Below are 17,500 nucleotides of genomic sequence, written 5' to 3'. Positions count from 1 at the left end.
CCAATCAACCAAACAAGCAGGCAAGCAGGCAGACAAACAAACAAATAAACAAAACCACAAACAAAACCGACCAACCCACCAACCCACCAATTATGCCAGCAACCAACTAACCAACCAACAAACCAACCTAACAAACAAACAAACAAACAAACAAAGAACGACAAAAAAATAAAATGAATGAATCTTGTTCTTGGTATGAAGTCTTGTCTCCACCTGACAAAAGAACGAGGTAGAACAGGGAGAAAGTAAGAGCAAAACAACAGTATACAAGAAAAAAGGGTTGATCAGAGATCAACAGGGCCAAAACATGATGTAGAACATGGGGGAGGGGGGATTAGTTGTGTGTGCGACTTTGAAAACGTAGAATGGAACTCCGCATAAAAGAACGTTCCAACGTAAAATCAAACTAACTCCTTTATACCGTATTTTGCCATGTTTAGGCACGGTCATGAAAGGGGTTCCAATGGTGCAGCCATAGTCGTATTTTTAGAGTATGCACAAACACACGCCTCATCCCCTAGATCCAACATCGAACGCAGAAGAAGAAGAAGAAGAATCCCCTAGATCATTGGTGACCCGAAGAAAGCAGTTAGAGCTGGGTTCAAGGCCATGCCTATTCAGGAAAGCTTCCGCGCCATTGACAATTTCGGAGGTGTAATTTGATAACACCTCAGTTTTGGAGAAAAGGTAAATGTCCGACCATTTTACCTATAGACTCGAAACTTTGTAGAATGGTCGTGGACGAACTAAAGTTCATGCACAACAACTATCAAAATATTTGTTAAATTCAAATGACTGAAAAAAATAACCCCTTCGTTGTAAAGTTTCACTTGCGCAATATGCGCAAATTTAATCAATGATATGAACGCATTCATCCATGGGAAATGTCCTGATCCTGCCTGCAATTGCTGTATTGAAGGCATTGATTGTCTAATGTTGATTAATGTATACTATGTCATTTGAATGACCCCAATCCACTCATATACAGAAACATGAACGACTGAAACGGGAATCAAAGGTGGGAGCAGCAATGCAACTTCAATCACGGTATCATCAGTGGAAGAAAAGTGACTAAAAAGGAGGCCCACCAATCCACACATAATCACAGTAACATGTAACACAACGTGACTCGGATGAAGCAGCCACCCAACTAATGTATTATGACAATGAGCAATCTGCACATAACATAAAACCATCAAAGTGATGTTCCTTAAAATAAAATGGTATCCAGGTCACTTGGGTTCAGTTATGTCATAGCATAAAACAGCTCACTGCTCCCATGAATTGTTCTGAGCCTTGCAATGATAAGTAAAGCAATGAGAGCAGATCTGATGCAGTGCACTGTCAATCATTGGCCGGCTGAAATATACTGCAATCTTGATGCAAATTACCATGTAATTTTCTTGGTGATATGGTCATCACTGCAGGCAGTAAAAGATCACCCAACGTTTTGCAACGAAGAACAATGAAGTTATTAGTCGAACAAAAAATAAACAGACGAATAAAGATTGAAAATTGTCAAATGCAATGGGGCTGGATCTCCCTGTTGAAGAACTTTGAGCAAAAGACCACAAATGAGCTAACAAAGAATACTGTACGAAAGTACGAAATGTCACATGCACTGCAAGATCTCCCTGTTGAGAAACTTTGAGTAAATGATACCCATTTTATTGCAAAGAAGACATACAGAGTAACATGTATATGAACAGAGTGCGAAGAATTCAAACAAAGAAGACCCGACATTTTTAAAATTATGTCAAATGCAGAGTGGCAGAAAATGTGTTTCGTGAGGAACTTACTACAGCACACACAAACACAACTATTTGCAAAGTGTAAAAACAACACGAAGAGAGTGAGAAGAACGAGTAACAATTAAAAACATTGCAAGAAATAACAAAATGTCATATGCAGTGACGATTCTGCTGCGGAACTTTTAGTTTTAGTAACAAGTTACGAAGTTCCTGTAAATAGTTAACACGGTGTTCAAACAACATGAACAAAATGAGAAAAAGAGCAAAATAAATGCAATGGTGACAGTTCTTCGCGTACAGAAATGTTCAGTGTGTCGGTGACCAAAACAAGGAATTCTTGTGAAACCTAGACATATTGCATAACACCAGCGGCGGAGCACGCAAGAATAATGGTTCGATATGAAGACTCGACAGAGTAAACCCTATCATTATCTCCAGAGCGCTTCCAGTAGAGGCTGCCCGCGCTCGTTCACTGATACAAAAAGGTACCTAGTGTCGGTGTCTAACTATCCCTCTCAGCGGGAGAGTTGTTGTTTCAATGCCGGGGTGAGGTCAACGGTCAATCACAGCCCACCCCAGTCGCGAGACACTCAGCTTGGTCGTGGGCTTTGCTTTGCTTAATCCGAATGTTGTACTCCGATGTAAGTAGACATAGAGTGGCACAGTGGTGCGTAATCCCAACGGGCCCTTTGACGCACATAATGGAATTGTAATGGGATATTTTCATATCTACGCCGATGGTGCAAGGCGCACTAGTAAAACAAATCATGAACTTGATGTCTGTCCCTATTCTCCTGTTGACTGTTTTTGGAAAGAAAAACAAGTACACTAAGACGTGATTAGCCATTCAGCTGATCGAGTGCACTGAATAATGTCCGGTTCTCACTATCCTTACATATAAATAAGAGAGAGAGAGAGAGAGAGAGAGAGAGAGAGAGAGAGAGAGAGAGAGAGAGAGAGAGAGAGAGAGAGAGAGACAAACAGACAGACAGAGACAGACAGAGAGAAAGAGAGAGAGAGGGACAGACAGACAGACAGACAGACACAGAAAGAGAGAGAGATAGACTGAGACAGAGACAGAGAGAGAGAGAGAGAAAGAGAGAGACAGACAGACAGACAGACAGAAGGAGAGAGAGAGAGAGAGAAAGAGAGAGACAGAGACAGAGAGAAAGAGAGAGAAAGAGAGAGAGAGAGAGACAGAGAGAGAGACAGAGAGAGAAAGAGAGAGAGAGAAAGAGACAGACAGACAAACAGAAGGAGAGAGAGGCAGAAAAAAAGAGAGATAGAGAGAGAGACACTGAGATAGACAGACAGACAAGTAGACCGACAGATAGACAGGAGGAGAGACAGACAGAGAAAAAAAATAGAATAGAACAGTTTCGGTACAATGGCGCCCTATGTTATGCATATTGTGTAAAAACAAAATTTAAAAATTTAAAAAAACTTCAAAAGGCAACTGGTTGCAAACGCTATTCAAATACTCGGCAAAACTAGGCGATAGAAAAACATTGTATGTACTTTTTGGACTGTGCATGCCCAGCTGGGGACGAGGGGAAACTGACCGTACAATCTGATGGCAATGACGCCGAATGGTGTGCATAGTATGTAAAGGGAGGCGACTGGATGCAGACAGAAATCAAAAACTTGGCAAAACTGGGAAAAAATAGTATAGAACAGTTTCTTTGGTACAGGTAGTTTGTAAGACTTGTGACGCATATCGATTACAACTTGTAAGATGATACACTTGTGACGCGTGCCGGCGTGCAGATTACAACTTGTGAAATCATGGGCTTGCCCTAGAAAAAAAGAGGGGAGGCAACTCGGTCGTGTAAGTCAGTGATGTCGCTCAGTTGCCCAGTATCATGAGTATGCATTTTGAACAAGTGTGAACAAGCGCAGAACACACGCTCTAAAAATTATTATTAAAAACTAATTCGACCTTAAAAAATGTGTCAACTGACACTTGCACTCCAGAAGGATTTCACAAAAATAGGAGACCAAGAAAAATGTAATCTAATATACTCGCCGCAAGCGGAGCCTGAACCCCGGACTACATTGTTCGCAGCGCATCGCCTAAACCGTTAGGCCACCAAACCTTCGCTCATGACAGGCAATAAATTATAAAAATATAAAAACTGGTTGAATTTTATTTACATGGACATTTGTCGTTTGTCACCCATCGCATTTTATAAAGCGCCCTTGAATAGCACAAATACACGATCATAAAGCATTATCATGTCCGGGGATCAAAAAAAAAAAAGAAGGCCGACATAAGCGCATGCGCAAACGCCTGCCAACACCCATAAGCTTTCAGCTATACATACATGTGAGCCAACGCCAGCGTAGTACTAGGGCTCATGGCCCTAGAATAAAAAACGATAGAAAAATATGTTCAATAATGTTGCGCAAGAGCGAAAAAACAAACGGATGTAAACAAAAAAATTGTGTCAACCGCCGGGACTGTTCCGTGCCGGAACCCGGGATCGAACCAGGGACCTTTAGATCTTCAGTCTAACGCTCTCCAAACTGAGCTATTCCGGCTGACGGTACAGGATAGGAAACATCGGTTTAGATTACATTTCGACTAATCTGACAAGTGTCAAGTGAATTCACGCATGGCTGACATGCACATGATCGATTGGCTGACATTTTGGTGGATCTGTTTGGCGCAGAACGGAACGACAACAGCCATTCTGTTTGAGAGGAGAGAGAGGTTCTGTACAGCAACCTAAATATACAGTATGTCAGGACTATTTTACTGCTGTTGTTTATGTTGTTTATGTTGCTGTTGTTGTTGTTGTTACTTCCCCTCCCCCCCTTTTTTATTTGTTAGTTTATTGTTGATTTTGGCTTTTTAAGTTGTCCGTTATCCGTTAACAACAGCCGTTTTCCGGTGGTCGAAACATTTAGTTCAATTTCAACCGATTCATTGTCACATGTCAACCGATGTATTCCTTCTACTCCGTCTATACCCAACCCAACAACGATTGAAATGAACAATAATGGTAAAAAAATGTTAACGCCTTCACGATGAAACCACTTTAGATGATTAAAAAAACCGGGTCACCGCGTTAAGATGAAAACAATCCTCGTCTACATGTATTTACAATTAAGCAAGTTAAACAGAGAAGCTTACTCCCGTTATTCTAAAAGCACGCATTCCCTAGAAAGAAAGAAAAGAAAGAAAGAAAGAAAAAAAACAAGTAAGAAAGAAAGAAAGGAAGGAAGAATATGTTTAATACATTTTGCGCAAGAGCGAAAAAAAGAACTGATGTAAACAAAAATATTGTGTCAACCGCCGGGAGTGTTCCGTGCCGGAACCCGGGATCGAACCAGGGACCTTTAGATCTTCAGTCTAACGCTCTCCCAACTGAGCTATTCCGGCTGACGGGAAAAGGTAGGAAAACTCGGTTTAAATTAGGGCTTGGGCTTTGGCAAATCTGACAAGTGTCAAGTGAATTCACGCATGGTTGACATGCAAATGATCGATTTGCTGACATTTTGGTGGATCTGTTTGGCCCAGTACAGCTGATGGGGTCTATGTCGACCAAAAGAGTGGGATTCGCTGTAGGTGGAGTTCCTGGAGGGGGATTCCCTGTATACAGGGAATCCCACAGGGTGGAGTTTTTCAATAAAACTTGCAAACCATACTCGAATTTCTAAGAAATATCAAAAAAGATTGAAAAACATCAAATTCTACCGATGTCGCCAAGCATCAAGTGACTTTCAGCGATATCAGCAACACGCTACAGGAACTAAATCCTGTGGTATTCCCTGTATACAGGGAATCCCTCTCCGGGAACTCCACCTACAGGGAATCCCACTCTTTTGGTCGACATAGACCCCATCAGCCCCTGGCTGGGAGGATAACAGCTATTCTGTTAGAGAGGGGAGAGAGGAACTGTAAAGCGACCACACAAAAAGCATGTCAGAATTATTTTGTTGCTGTTGTTTTTGCTGGGGTTGTTGTTGTTGTTGTTGTTGTTGTTACTTTTCCCACCCTGTTTTTTATTTTATTTATAGTGTATTGTTGGTTTTGGCTTTTTAACGTGTCCGTTATCCGTTAACAATAGACGTTTTCCGGTGGTAGAAACATTTAGTTTATTTCCAACCGATTCATTGTTACTTGTCAAGCGTTTTATTTCTTTTACTCCGTCTATACCCAACCCCACAACGATGAGAATGAACAATAATGGTAAAATAAATGTAACGCCCTCACGATGAAATCACTTTAGGTGATTAAAAAAAGCGGGTCACCGCGTTAAGATGAAAACAATCCTCGTCTACACTGATGTATTTACAATTAAGCAAGTTAATCAGAGAAGCTTACTCCCGTTATTGTAAAAGCACGCATCCCCTAGAAAGAAAGAAAGAAAGAAAAGAAGAAAAGAAGGAAGGAAGAATATGTTTAATACATGTTGCGCAAGAGAGAAAAACAAACGAAAAAACAAAATTATTGTGTCAACCGCCGGGAGTGTTCCGTGCCGAAACCCGGGATCGAACCAGGGACCTTTAGATCTTCAGTCTAACGCTCTCCCAACTGAGCTATTCCGGCTGACGGGAAAAGGGAGGAAAACTTGGTTTAGTTTAGGGCTTGGGCTTTTGGCAAATCTGACAAGTGTCAAGTGAATTCACGCATGGTTGACATACACATGATCGATTGTCTGACATGATGTTGGATCTGTATGGCGCAGAACGGGACGAAAACAGCCATTCTGTTAGAGAGGGGAGAGAGGAACTGTAAAGCGACCAGAATATTAAGTATGTCAGAATTATTTTGTTGCTGTTATTTTTGTTGTTGTTGTTGGTGTTGTTGGTGTTGTTGTTGTTGTTATTGTTGTTGTTGTTGTCGTTTGCTGTTGCTGTTGTTGCTGCTGTTGTTGTTATTGGGGTTGTTGTTATTTGTGGCCCCCTTTTTACATTAAGTCAAGTTTTGACTTAATGATTTAACATAGACTGGGAATCGCGACGAGAGTGGTGGTGTATGTATGCAAATATGTGTGTGTGTGTATGTGTGTGTGTGTGTGTGTGTGTGTGTGTGTGTGTGTGTGTGTGTGTGTGTGTGTGTGTATAACAAGTGATTCCGATAAAACTACTGGACCGATCTTCATGAAACTTTGCATGAGAGTTTCTGGGTATAATATCCCCAGATGGGTTTTTTCATTTTTTGGATAGATTGGTTTAATGACGTCATATCCGGCTTTTGTGAAAGTTGAGGGGGCACTGTCACACCCTCATTTTTTCAACCAAATTGATAGAAACTTGGGTCAAGCAATATTCGACTCAGTCCGGATTATGATATTGCTTTGCAGCTCGGAAGCTTAAAATAAGTTAATTAATTTGCTCATTAAAGTTGTCATTAAAATCAAATATTCAGGGACAGATGAAAAAAATGATTGCATTGTATTCCTCATCTTCTTCTGAATTCAAAAATATATAGATGTAGCCAAGTGCACTTCGCTACCCCAAACACTCTAACCATCGCATAGCGAAGCAGCCTAGTACAGTACAAACCATACTCGGACCAAATAGCCTGGACTGCCAACCCGTCACGTGACTCTTCGAGGTTATGACGCTCGACTTTCACTGAGGGGCGCTTAGCGTCCTGTTTGAAAGGCCAGCGATTCGAAGACAGTGAAAAGAAAGCACGCTCCAGTTATTTGTGACAATGGGAGGTGACAATGAACTGGATTTTCCAAAACTCCAAACAAAACTTAACAAAACTCATCGAAAAACATGTTCCATATGCACTTTAGCTGAGTTTATTTTAGCATTTTCAGAACTTACCTCGGCAACTTCGTCCATGTTTACAATCGACACCGGATATGACATCCCCCTGATTTCTGAAAGGCCATGTAAGCGTAGGTTCCTAAATGCGAGAGGCCGCTACCTCGTAATAGAGAGAAAGAGCGGAGAGAGAGCTAGTTGGCGGTCCAGGATAAATGGTCTATGTACAAACGGAGTCACCCACCCCGTAGCAGCCGATACGATGATGCGCGCGCACCTTGCTGGCGCAAATTCTAATAACATACCTTTCTACATAAACTTGGCCAAACAATTATTGCAACAATTTTCGCACACTAAGAAACGCATTAAAACGCAATTCATTTTAGTTGAATTTTATATGCTCGAAAAGGTAATTATGTCAGCTGTACATATCATTTGTCCGATTGATGATACTTTGTATAGGCATCCCGTGACAGCTTGTCAAACAAAGTCACCCCTAAAATCGACCTGACAAAAACCATAGCCCTGTATTTTAAAATATGCAAAAAATCAGAATATGCACACACCAAACACTTCTGACAACCATTGGAAAGGCCATTTTAATTTTCTGTTCAGAACATTTTGTTTTATGCACCTGCCTTCTCTAGTCTTTATGTAGCCTTTTGTCAAATGCGGTAGGTGTCAACCGTTTCAGAGGCCAAAAAAGGCACGTTTTGCGGCCATTTTTGAGGGGGTCCTCCACCCAAAGAGCCATATCTGCTCAAGTTCTCAATGATTTGCTTTGGAAATTTCAGAAGTTATGACCAATAGGCTGACCTAAATCTGTGGTGCTTTTTGCGAATGTGTATAATAAGCGTGTCGTATTACGTACATTTTCCGAAAGAACTAAACAAATATTTATATTCATTCAGGGTTTTAGGGTAAAAAATCGTGACTTTGCATGCTAAGCAAAACATGGATGAAGCAATAGGTGCCAAAGTTTAAGGCTGGAGACAGGAACGCGCAAGATAATTTATCGATCACCGTCCCTGGTAATGTGTACAGTAGCTGTGGAGATAAACTGACCTTTGGCCTGTGCTTCCTTCGCTGCGCGTCACAAAAGCGTAACACAGCGAGCACAGCGCTCAGAGACAGGCAAGTAAGCACAGGCCCAGGACTGTTAGTCTCCACGGGTAGTGTACTCAGTACCACTGACGGTGATCGATAATTTTTCATGTGTGTTCCCATCTCCAGCAAATGTAAACCAGCACTCGGATCTGCCTCAAACTTTGGCACCTATTGCCTCATCCAATTTTTGCTTAGCATGCAAAGTCACGATTTTTTAACCTAAAACCCTGAATTAATATGAATATTTGTTTAGTTCTTTTGGAAAAGTTACGTAATACGACACGCTAAGTATACACATTCGCAAAAAGCAACACAGATTTTGGTCATGTTTTGGTCATGTTTACTCAAAAATGTGCTCAGAAAGAAGGGACATAGGCTCAGTGGTAAGTACTACGGTCGCATGCTTCGCGAATTGACACCTTGTTGAGAATATTTTCCCCTTGTTATCATTTTCTATGACAAGAGGACTGTTTATTATTTAGGCAGATTAATTTGCAAGCCGTGACCGTAACGCATTGACTCTCCCCGTCCAAATAATTCCAGATATCCGAGGCCGGAATTGATAATTGTTTTTCCCTTGCTATCATGATTTTCTATGTCAAGAAGACTGTTTATAATGTAGGCAGAGTGATTTGCTGGCAGTGACTTATTGACACGCCTCGTCCAGTAACTCATCCTAGCTATCCGGACATTCAACACCTTGTTAGGATTTATTGTTTCAGCCAGAGACTATAGAGTATACAGAGACGCTTCATTATGGGGGCGAGGACGCCCCCATTCTATACGGATAGTTTAGAGGTTGACCATGGGCAGCGCCATTTTGTTGTGAAATACGTCATCAGTTTGTGTACACAGGAAGTTGTGACATCCGTCACCCTATGGGAGGGGTGGAGGCAACATTGTTCATCTGTAGAAAGTTGTGAAATCCGTCACCCTATGGGAGGGGTGACGTCAAAATTGGTCATCACAGAGTTTGTGTAACACAGGAAGTTGTGAAATACGTCACCCTATGGGAGGGGTGACGTCAAAATTGTTCAACAAAAACATGATATGTCGCATTGTGCAGGGTCAACTGCAACAAACTCAAACCGAGCCATTCATACCTAGCTGTATTTGAGAGACTTATATACCCGACATTTTTATTTCTTATTTTTAGCACAGGTGTAGGAAAAATCATGAACCAAAATGTTATTTATTTTCTAATTTAACATTTTTTTTACAAATATGACCATGGTCTTTTAACCATACAGTGACATTAAACATTGTTATGTTAAAAAAAAGAAAAAAGAAATAAAGCTTTTGTGCACAAATCAGAAAATACATTGTACATTTTACCTACAGGCCAAACAGTGTCTGTTGGCGGCAGAGGGCCCAGCAAGTTGCTATTTTTAGATCGATTAAAAGTTGTCAAGAACAGGCGCTTACATTTGGATGTGTCCACTGATAGTAGGTTTGGTTGTGATCAATCAGAATGATGTAGGAATAAAAATGTATGACAGTTTGGTATGATGACATGTAATTCAAATATGCTGAAATGTAATATTATACATGATATAATATTATTATGGCTGTTGCCATGACCATGAACCCCAAGAAAGGTTTAATGTTATGTAAAATCAAAATACCAAAATCAAGCACCTACTAATCTGGTCTCCGGTGCGGCTTGGACCAAAAAAGGATGGACACGCAACTCGCTCAGCCAGCCAGCGCTGCGAGACTTACAGCGGCCAACTTCGCCGCGGCGCGCTCATTGGCTAAGTATTGAACTTGCGTCAAGGCCGATGCGCGTAGATTCCCAGAATGTTTACTTTCGGTTAGATTCTTCGACAGCATTCGCAGAGGTGACTGCCGTATTGTGTACCGCAGTCAGAAGTAATTTATTACTTTTGGGAGTTTAGTAACGTGATATCAGTTTTCAATTGTTCGTTCACTTATATTGCTTTCAGATTTAACACACAAGAAACAGTAGCACGGTTTTCGTTGCGAAAATGTGCATTGGCAGTGCTACGCGATCGAATTGTGTATTATGTACACGCGGTGTTTTTCTCAGGAAAAGACCGAAGCGACATGTGACGTCAGTCGTTCAGCCCGCGAGCGGTGGGATGGGGGGGTTCACATGGTTTGTTTGTTTCAGAACCACACCCATATACACACATTTCACATGTAAACCATTTGTCCGCCCCCTGTCGATATTTATCGACTAAGTTCCTTGTCCTTCTTTGCGCTGCGGTGCGAAAGTGAGACCGGCCAGCCAGCGCGCGGGAAAAGAGCCACTCCCTGCCGCACAAGGTAGCTCGCGAAAAGCGGCTGCTGTCGGCTGTGTTTTTATCACGTTTGTATCAACATACTGCCTGTTCTGTCCGGCTGACAGTGCTGCAAAAAGTAACTGGACAAAAAAATATGTTTGTTTGTGAACATCCTTTTAAAATAAAATGACCATAAAAACACCGCAGAAAATGGTGTAGATTAAAATTAAATCAAATTTACTTAGGCGGCAATACCCGCTGCATCGCTGTAGTTATGCAAACATGATTCAAGTCAGTGTCTTTTCACGAACTAACCGTCGTTATTTTTGTGTGTTTTAGTCAAATACAAATACATACTGTATACATGGTCACTTAAGCCTGAGAAAATATGTCAGGAATAAATCGTTAAGGAAATAGTACCGGTCAAATCGGTAACTAAGGCGGCATTTAGTCAACTTGGCTTCGTCCCAGCACCTCTAAAGTGAAATGGGTAGTCAATTGCACGGTGCTAAGAAATTATCATGTAAGGAAAACTGTAAAATACAGCAACTTAAACAACATTATTGTGACCAAGCTGACTTTAATTAAAGAATCTTGATCGATCGATGATTGTCTTATTTCTTATCGGTTGCTTCTTTCTTGTTCAGAAAGCTCTCTCTCTCTCTCTCTCTCTCTCTCTCTCTCTCTCTTTCTCTCTCTCTCTCTCTCTTTTTCTTTCTTCCCTAGTCATAGTTATAGTAAAATAGTTTAGTCCCTCTTTAGGGTGAGGGCCAGATGCAAAAAAGCATATCTATGCTTATTCTTGTCACCCTCGAAAAATAAAGATTTGTCATTGTCATTGTCATTGTCTCTCTGTCTGTCTCTCTCTCTCTCTCTTTCTGTCTCTCTCTCTCTCTCTCTCTCTCTCTCTCTCTCTCACTCTCTCTCTCTCTCTCTCTCTCTCTGAGTCCGAGTTACACTGACACACACACACACGCACGCACGCACACACACACACACACACACACACACACACACACACACACACACGCACACACACACACACTCACACACACACACATGAATTGAGATGAATTAACGAGGTACGGACCGACTGGATGACACTTTGAACAGCATCGTCACAAGTATTCTAGTTTGAGAAGTTTTCGACTTTTGCGCCGGGCTTGGACGAAGAATAGAATCAATTGTTCAGTTGTCCTTCAAAACAAAATTAAGCCTGATGTTAATTAAACAACTGCGCAATCACATTGTTGAGCTTGTGTACAGTGTGTGTTTTCTCTGTTCTGGTAGAATACACGCAGTTCGACGCTACACTTTTTACTGATTTTCCGACATTTAACGAGAGAAAAAAAACAAAAAAACAATCCTCACTTGCTCTCTTCCTCAGGAAATTTGAACATTCTGAAGCCTTTGGCATGTGAGTTTGAGCAATTGATGGCCAAAGACCATGCCCCGCTGTGTTTTCTTTTTGGTGCGGCCATGGTTGTGCTGCACGATATCGCTACTGCTGTGGAAAGGGAAAGTAGGTTTTTACATGTTTCCGCGTGGTGGCGCCACAGGGCTTCCTGTTTCAATTTTCAGCGCCGAATGAAGCGTCTCTGTGTACTCTACAGTCTCTGTTTCAGCTTTATAACTGCCGTGCTTGGTTTTCATTGGACAGAATCAGTCCACACCGCCGTGTTTACTGCGCAGTCTGCTGCACGGCGTTTGTATTTAAATGCGCTATCTCTGCGTGCACAGTTGTATGCCCTCAGCCGAAGAGTGTCATTAGGTACAATTTGGGGGTCTCTGTGTCTGTCTCCATCCAAAGTGTAACATTAAGTGAAACTATGGCTGTCGTGAACTTTTTCTGCGGACTTTTTGTTTTCGGTGAGTTGGTAGTGACTGACGTGTGTTAGTATGTGTATTAGTGTGTGTGTTAGTGTGTGTGTGTGTGTGTGTGTGTGTGTGTGTGTGTGTGTGTGTGTGTGTGTGTGCGTGCGCGGCGTGTGTGTGTGTGTGTGTGTGTGTTTTAGAGTGTATGGGTGTGTTTGTGTGCGTTTAAGTGTGTTTTGGTGTGTGTGTATGTGTGTTTGGGGGAAAATGCAGATATCCCCGTAGGGTGTCCGTTTGAAAACGACCACCACCCCCACCACCCCACACACGTAGGAAAAGTATGCGAAAGAATACTATGAGCGTTTGTGCTTTGCAAGAATAATATATGCGAACGCGAGTTCTTCTCAGTCAAGAATACGAAGCAAAAGTTTTAAGATCTCTAAAGGAAAGTCTGTTCTTCGCAAGAATACTATGTTTAATTGTGAAACACGAATATGCCAGGGGATGTATAATGTCGTCGTTGTCGCCTATGCCGGTGTGTCAGCAGTCTTAATTCTTGACCCTCGCTTCCTTGGTAAGTCTCTTCAGCTGCGGTGTTGACATGAAGTACTGCATGTCTACACATGTAACCGTGAGGGAGAGAGTCAGTGAACCGGTGAAACATCCCCCGAAAACGGAGTGTGACTGTGTGTGTGTTTGTGTGTGTGTGTGATGTGAGTGTGAGTGTGTGTGTGTGTGTGCGTTTGATGTAACGTTTGCTGGTTATTAAAGGGATAGAGACAAACACAAGAGAACTCGAACTCGAACTCGAACTCGAAAACTTTATTACCGAGGGATGATAGCATTAGGTCCATATGGTCCTTTCTTACAGCTAGTCCCTACTATAATACACACATGAAACAAAGAACACATTGAAGAATAAAAAATAAAAAATAAATCACACACAAAAAATCAAATAAAACAAAATTATGTAGGGAAAAGTATAACAAAATAAAAATATAAAAAAATTCAAAAGTGTGCTTGTTAATGGAAGCATACTATACACTTTCTCTTTCACACATCCTCACACACATTCGCACAAACTGTACACCGACTTAGTCGTTAGAGAGGTGCTTTCGGAGCTGTCTTTTAAAAGAAGATAATGACAGACATGACTTGATATTTACAGGTAGTGAATTCCAAAGGAACGCACCAGAATAAGAAAAACTCGTTTTAAACAAATCGATGCGGGGCCTTGACAAGGCAAGGTTATTTCGAGTGTTTGAATAATATGACGGAGATGATTTGAAGAGTTGTATAAGATATGTTGGGGCGTCCTTATAGACGACTTTATACATAAATGAACATTTATTATACAAAAGCTGCTTTTTATATTTAGTCAAGTTTTGACTAAATATTTTAACATCGAGGGGGAATCGAAACGAGGGTCGTGGTGTATGTGCGTCTGTCTGTGTGTGTGTGTGTGTGTGTAGAGCGATTCAGACTAAACTACTGGACCGATCTTTATGAAATTTGACATGAGAGTTCCTGGGTATGAAATCCCCGAACGTTTTTTTTCATTTTTTTGATAAATGTCTTTGATGACGTCATATCCGGCTTTTCGTGAAAGTTGAGGCGGCACTGTCACGCCCTCATTTTTCAACCAAATTGGTTGAAATTTTGGTCAAGTACTCTTCGACGAAGCCCGGGGTTCGGTATTGCATTTCAGCTTGGTAGCTTAAAAATTAATTAATGACTTTGGTCATTAAAAATCTGAAAATTGTAAAAAAAAATAAAAATTTATAAAACGATCCAAATTTACGTTTATCTTATTCTCCATCATTTGCTGATTCCAAAAACATATAAATATGCTATATTCGGATTAAAAACAAGCTCTGAAAATTAAATATATAAAAATTATTATCAAATTTTTTTTTTCGAAATCAATTTAAAAACACTTTCATCTTATTCCTTGTCGGTTCCTGATTCCAAAAATATATAAATATGATATGTTTGGATTAAAAACACGCTCAGAAAGTTAAAACGAAGAGAGGTACAGAAAAGCGTGCTATCCTTCTCAGCGCAACGAATACCCCGCTCTTCTTGTCAATTCCACGAGCACTGCCTTTGCCACGGGCGGTGGAGTGACGATGCTACGAGTATACGGTCTTGCTGCGTTGCGTTGCGTTCAGTTTCATTCTGTGAGTTCGACAGCTACTTGACTAAATATTGTATTTTCGCCTTACGCGACTTGTTTAAGCTTAACATCCCAATACTTTTCATCTTTTCCTTTGTAGAAAGAGATGGACTGGGCAGAACTAGTTTAGCAGCTCTACGCTGGAGCGAGTTCAGCTTCTTCAAGTGAACTTCACTACACCCGTCCCATACTATGGAAGCATAATCAATATGGGGTTTTATGTGGGCATTGTAAAATAGTTTTCTTGTGTCTAGATTAATAATGCTTTGTAACTTTGACAAAAGAAACAGGTTTTTAGCAATTTTTTTGCAGATTCCATTGATGTGAGTCTGCCATTTGAGATTATTATCAACAGTAAGTCCCAGTAAACGGTGCTCAGCTACTTGCTCAATAGAGTGCTGAGAGAGAGAGAGAGAGAGAGAGAGAGAGAGAGAGAGAGAGAGAGAGAGAGAGAGAGAGAGAGAGAGAGAGAGAGAGAGAGAGAGAGAGAGAGAGAGAGAGAGAGAGAGAGAGAGAGAGAGAGAGAGAGAGAGAGAGAGAGAGAGAGAGAGAGAGAGAGAGAGAGAGAGAGAGAGAGAGAGAGAGAGAGAGAGAGAGAGAGAGAGAAGCAATTGACTAGTTTTCTCCATTATTTGATAAATTCAGAATATTTTCAGCAGAACTTACCGCACGAACAAATCAAAGCAAAAGCGCAAGTTTGAAGACAAACAGCTTTTCCCGACTGCTCCGTTCAAATACGTAGGTGTAATTAAAACCAGTGGAGAGTGTGCGCATTAATTGTTTGCACGGTGCGGTCACTGAGTGACGTGCTTACGCCTACCGGATCCCACTTCAATCCGGTTGAATCTGCGACTTAGGACACAGGCGAAGTTTATAATTTCCGTCGCTCTAGATGTGTGTGTGTTTCTTTGGTTGGTTACTTGTTTTGTTTTCGTTCATTGGTTAGTTGGTTGTTGTAGCCGCTGCTGATGCTGCTCGTGTTGTTTGTGTTTTCTTTATTTGGTGTTTAACGTCGTTTTCAACCACGAAGGTTATATCGCGACGGGGAAGGGGGGAGATGGGATAGAGCCACTTGTTAATTGTTTCTTGTTCACAAAAGCACTAATCAAAAATTTGCTCCAGGGGCTTGCAACGTAGTACAATATATTACCTTACTGGAAGAATGCAAGTTTCCAGTACAAAGGACTTAAAATTTCTTACATACTGCTTGACTAAATCTTTACAAAAATTGACTATATTCTACCAATTAATAGTCAGCATGATTACAAATACTCTTTTGTGCATTCACATACTAGCACCGGCATCAATCAGCAACTACTCTCATGGCATGTACATCTGTGCTGCTTCGTTACATTAATCACTTTGATCACAATTTCAACAGAATCCTCCTCATATTCTCAAACAGCTTCCGATAAACAATCTGCCTGTCAATGTCTCTTTTACACATGATTACAATCCCTCTTATCATGAAGATAGTTACGATGTACATGTACTACCTTCTGCTTCTCTGTTATTGCACGCGAAACACACACACAATAACCTCCATTAAAACAATAATCAACAACATGATTGCGCCCTGTTGATCTCTGATCAACTTCATTTCTTGTTAGGCCAAAGAAAAATATATTTTGGTTTAGGGTAACGCGACCCCCCAAAATAGGGTCAGTAGGTCGGCTTTAAAAAACATTTTTTTTTAGTTTATTTTTAAAATGTAGTCGATTTCAAAGGAGGTTACTTCACTTAGTCTGGGTATGGTTCGCAAAATGAGCCAACAGTTTTAGTTTTTTTGAGAAATGAAAAAAAAGTTTTAGGGTCGGCGGGATAAAATAGGGTCGGTCGGGTTACCCCAGCCAACATATATTTTTTGGGGGGGCTTAATTCTTATTATAATGTGTTAGGTATGCTGTGTGGCTGTTGCTTGGCAACTGCGACCGATGTTGACTGCAAAAACCAGACATCGCTGTTACAAGCACAGGAAAACTGCTTCTCCCAGCTCGGACTGTCTCTTGACGTGGACATTGGTCAGATCCAAAATGCCATCCAGGACAACCCCGACTTTGTGTGCAGGTAAAAACTGTCTTGTGTGTGTGTGTGTGTGTGGTACGTTTTGTTTTAGTGGGTATTTATGTGTACGGCCGGTCCATACCGACACGCACGCACGCACACACACGTACGCTCGCACGCGCACGGATGCACGAATACACGCAAACACACATAACTGGGACTGGGTGGCCGAGTGGTAACGCACTTGCGCTCGGAATCGAGAGGTTGCGTGTTCAGGCCTGGGTCAGGCCGCAATTTTCTCCCCCCTTTCCTAACCTAGGTGGTGGGTTCAAGTGCAAGTCTTTCGGATGAGACGAAAAACCGAGGTCCCTTCGTGTACACTACATTGGGGTGTGCACGTTAAAGATCCCACGATTGACAAAAGGGTCTTTCCTGGCAAAATTGAAAAGGCATAGCTAAAAATGTCCACCAAATACCCGTGTGACTTGGAATAAAGGCCGTGAAAGGTGAATGCTCGCCCTAATAGGCTTGAGGTTTGCTGGCCGATGTGAATGCGTGATATATTGTGTAACAAATTCCATCTCACACGGCAGAAATGAAAATGTAAATCGCCGTGAGCTCTTGTGAGAAACGGCGATTAATAAATGTCCATTATTATTATTATAAACATACGC

General features: G+C 41.3%; 1 protein-coding gene and 3 non-coding genes across 5 annotated transcripts in view; 1 reads left to right on the top strand and 3 right to left on the bottom strand.

Moving 5' to 3' along the window:
• Positions 1-4,219: 4,219 nt before the first annotated feature.
• On the bottom strand, positions 4,220-4,292 carry Trnaf-gaa (transfer RNA phenylalanine (anticodon GAA)). The gene has a single exon. It is a non-coding gene; the product is annotated as a tRNA-Phe (tRNA).
• Positions 4,293-5,063: 771 nt separating this feature from the next.
• Trnaf-gaa (transfer RNA phenylalanine (anticodon GAA)) lies at positions 5,064-5,136 on the bottom strand. Its single transcript has one exon. It is a non-coding gene; the product is annotated as a tRNA-Phe (tRNA).
• Positions 5,137-6,233: 1,097 nt separating this feature from the next.
• Positions 6,234-6,306, bottom strand: Trnaf-gaa (transfer RNA phenylalanine (anticodon GAA)). The gene has a single exon. It is a non-coding gene; the product is annotated as a tRNA-Phe (tRNA).
• A 6,232-nt stretch (positions 6,307-12,538) lies between these two features.
• Positions 12,539-17,500, top strand: part of LOC138957406 (uncharacterized) — a 13,867-nt gene continuing 8,905 nt past the window's right edge. The window contains exons 1-2 of one of the 2 annotated variants that reach the window (XM_070328527.1): positions 12,539-12,700; positions 16,721-16,889. In XM_070328527.1, the coding sequence (XP_070184628.1) occupies positions 12,661-12,700; positions 16,721-16,889 (209 nt within the window). In that variant the 5' untranslated portion in view covers positions 12,539-12,660. The remainder of the gene's footprint in view (positions 12,701-16,720; positions 16,890-17,500) is intronic. The other variant, XM_070328532.1, reaches the window with a different exon arrangement.

Source organism: Littorina saxatilis, linkage group LG2, assembly GCF_037325665.1.
Source record: "Littorina saxatilis isolate snail1 linkage group LG2, US_GU_Lsax_2.0, whole genome shotgun sequence".
In the NCBI taxonomy this organism is placed as follows: domain Eukaryota; kingdom Metazoa; phylum Mollusca; class Gastropoda; order Littorinimorpha; family Littorinidae; genus Littorina; species Littorina saxatilis.
This window is presented reverse-complemented; position numbering and strand designations above follow the sequence as displayed.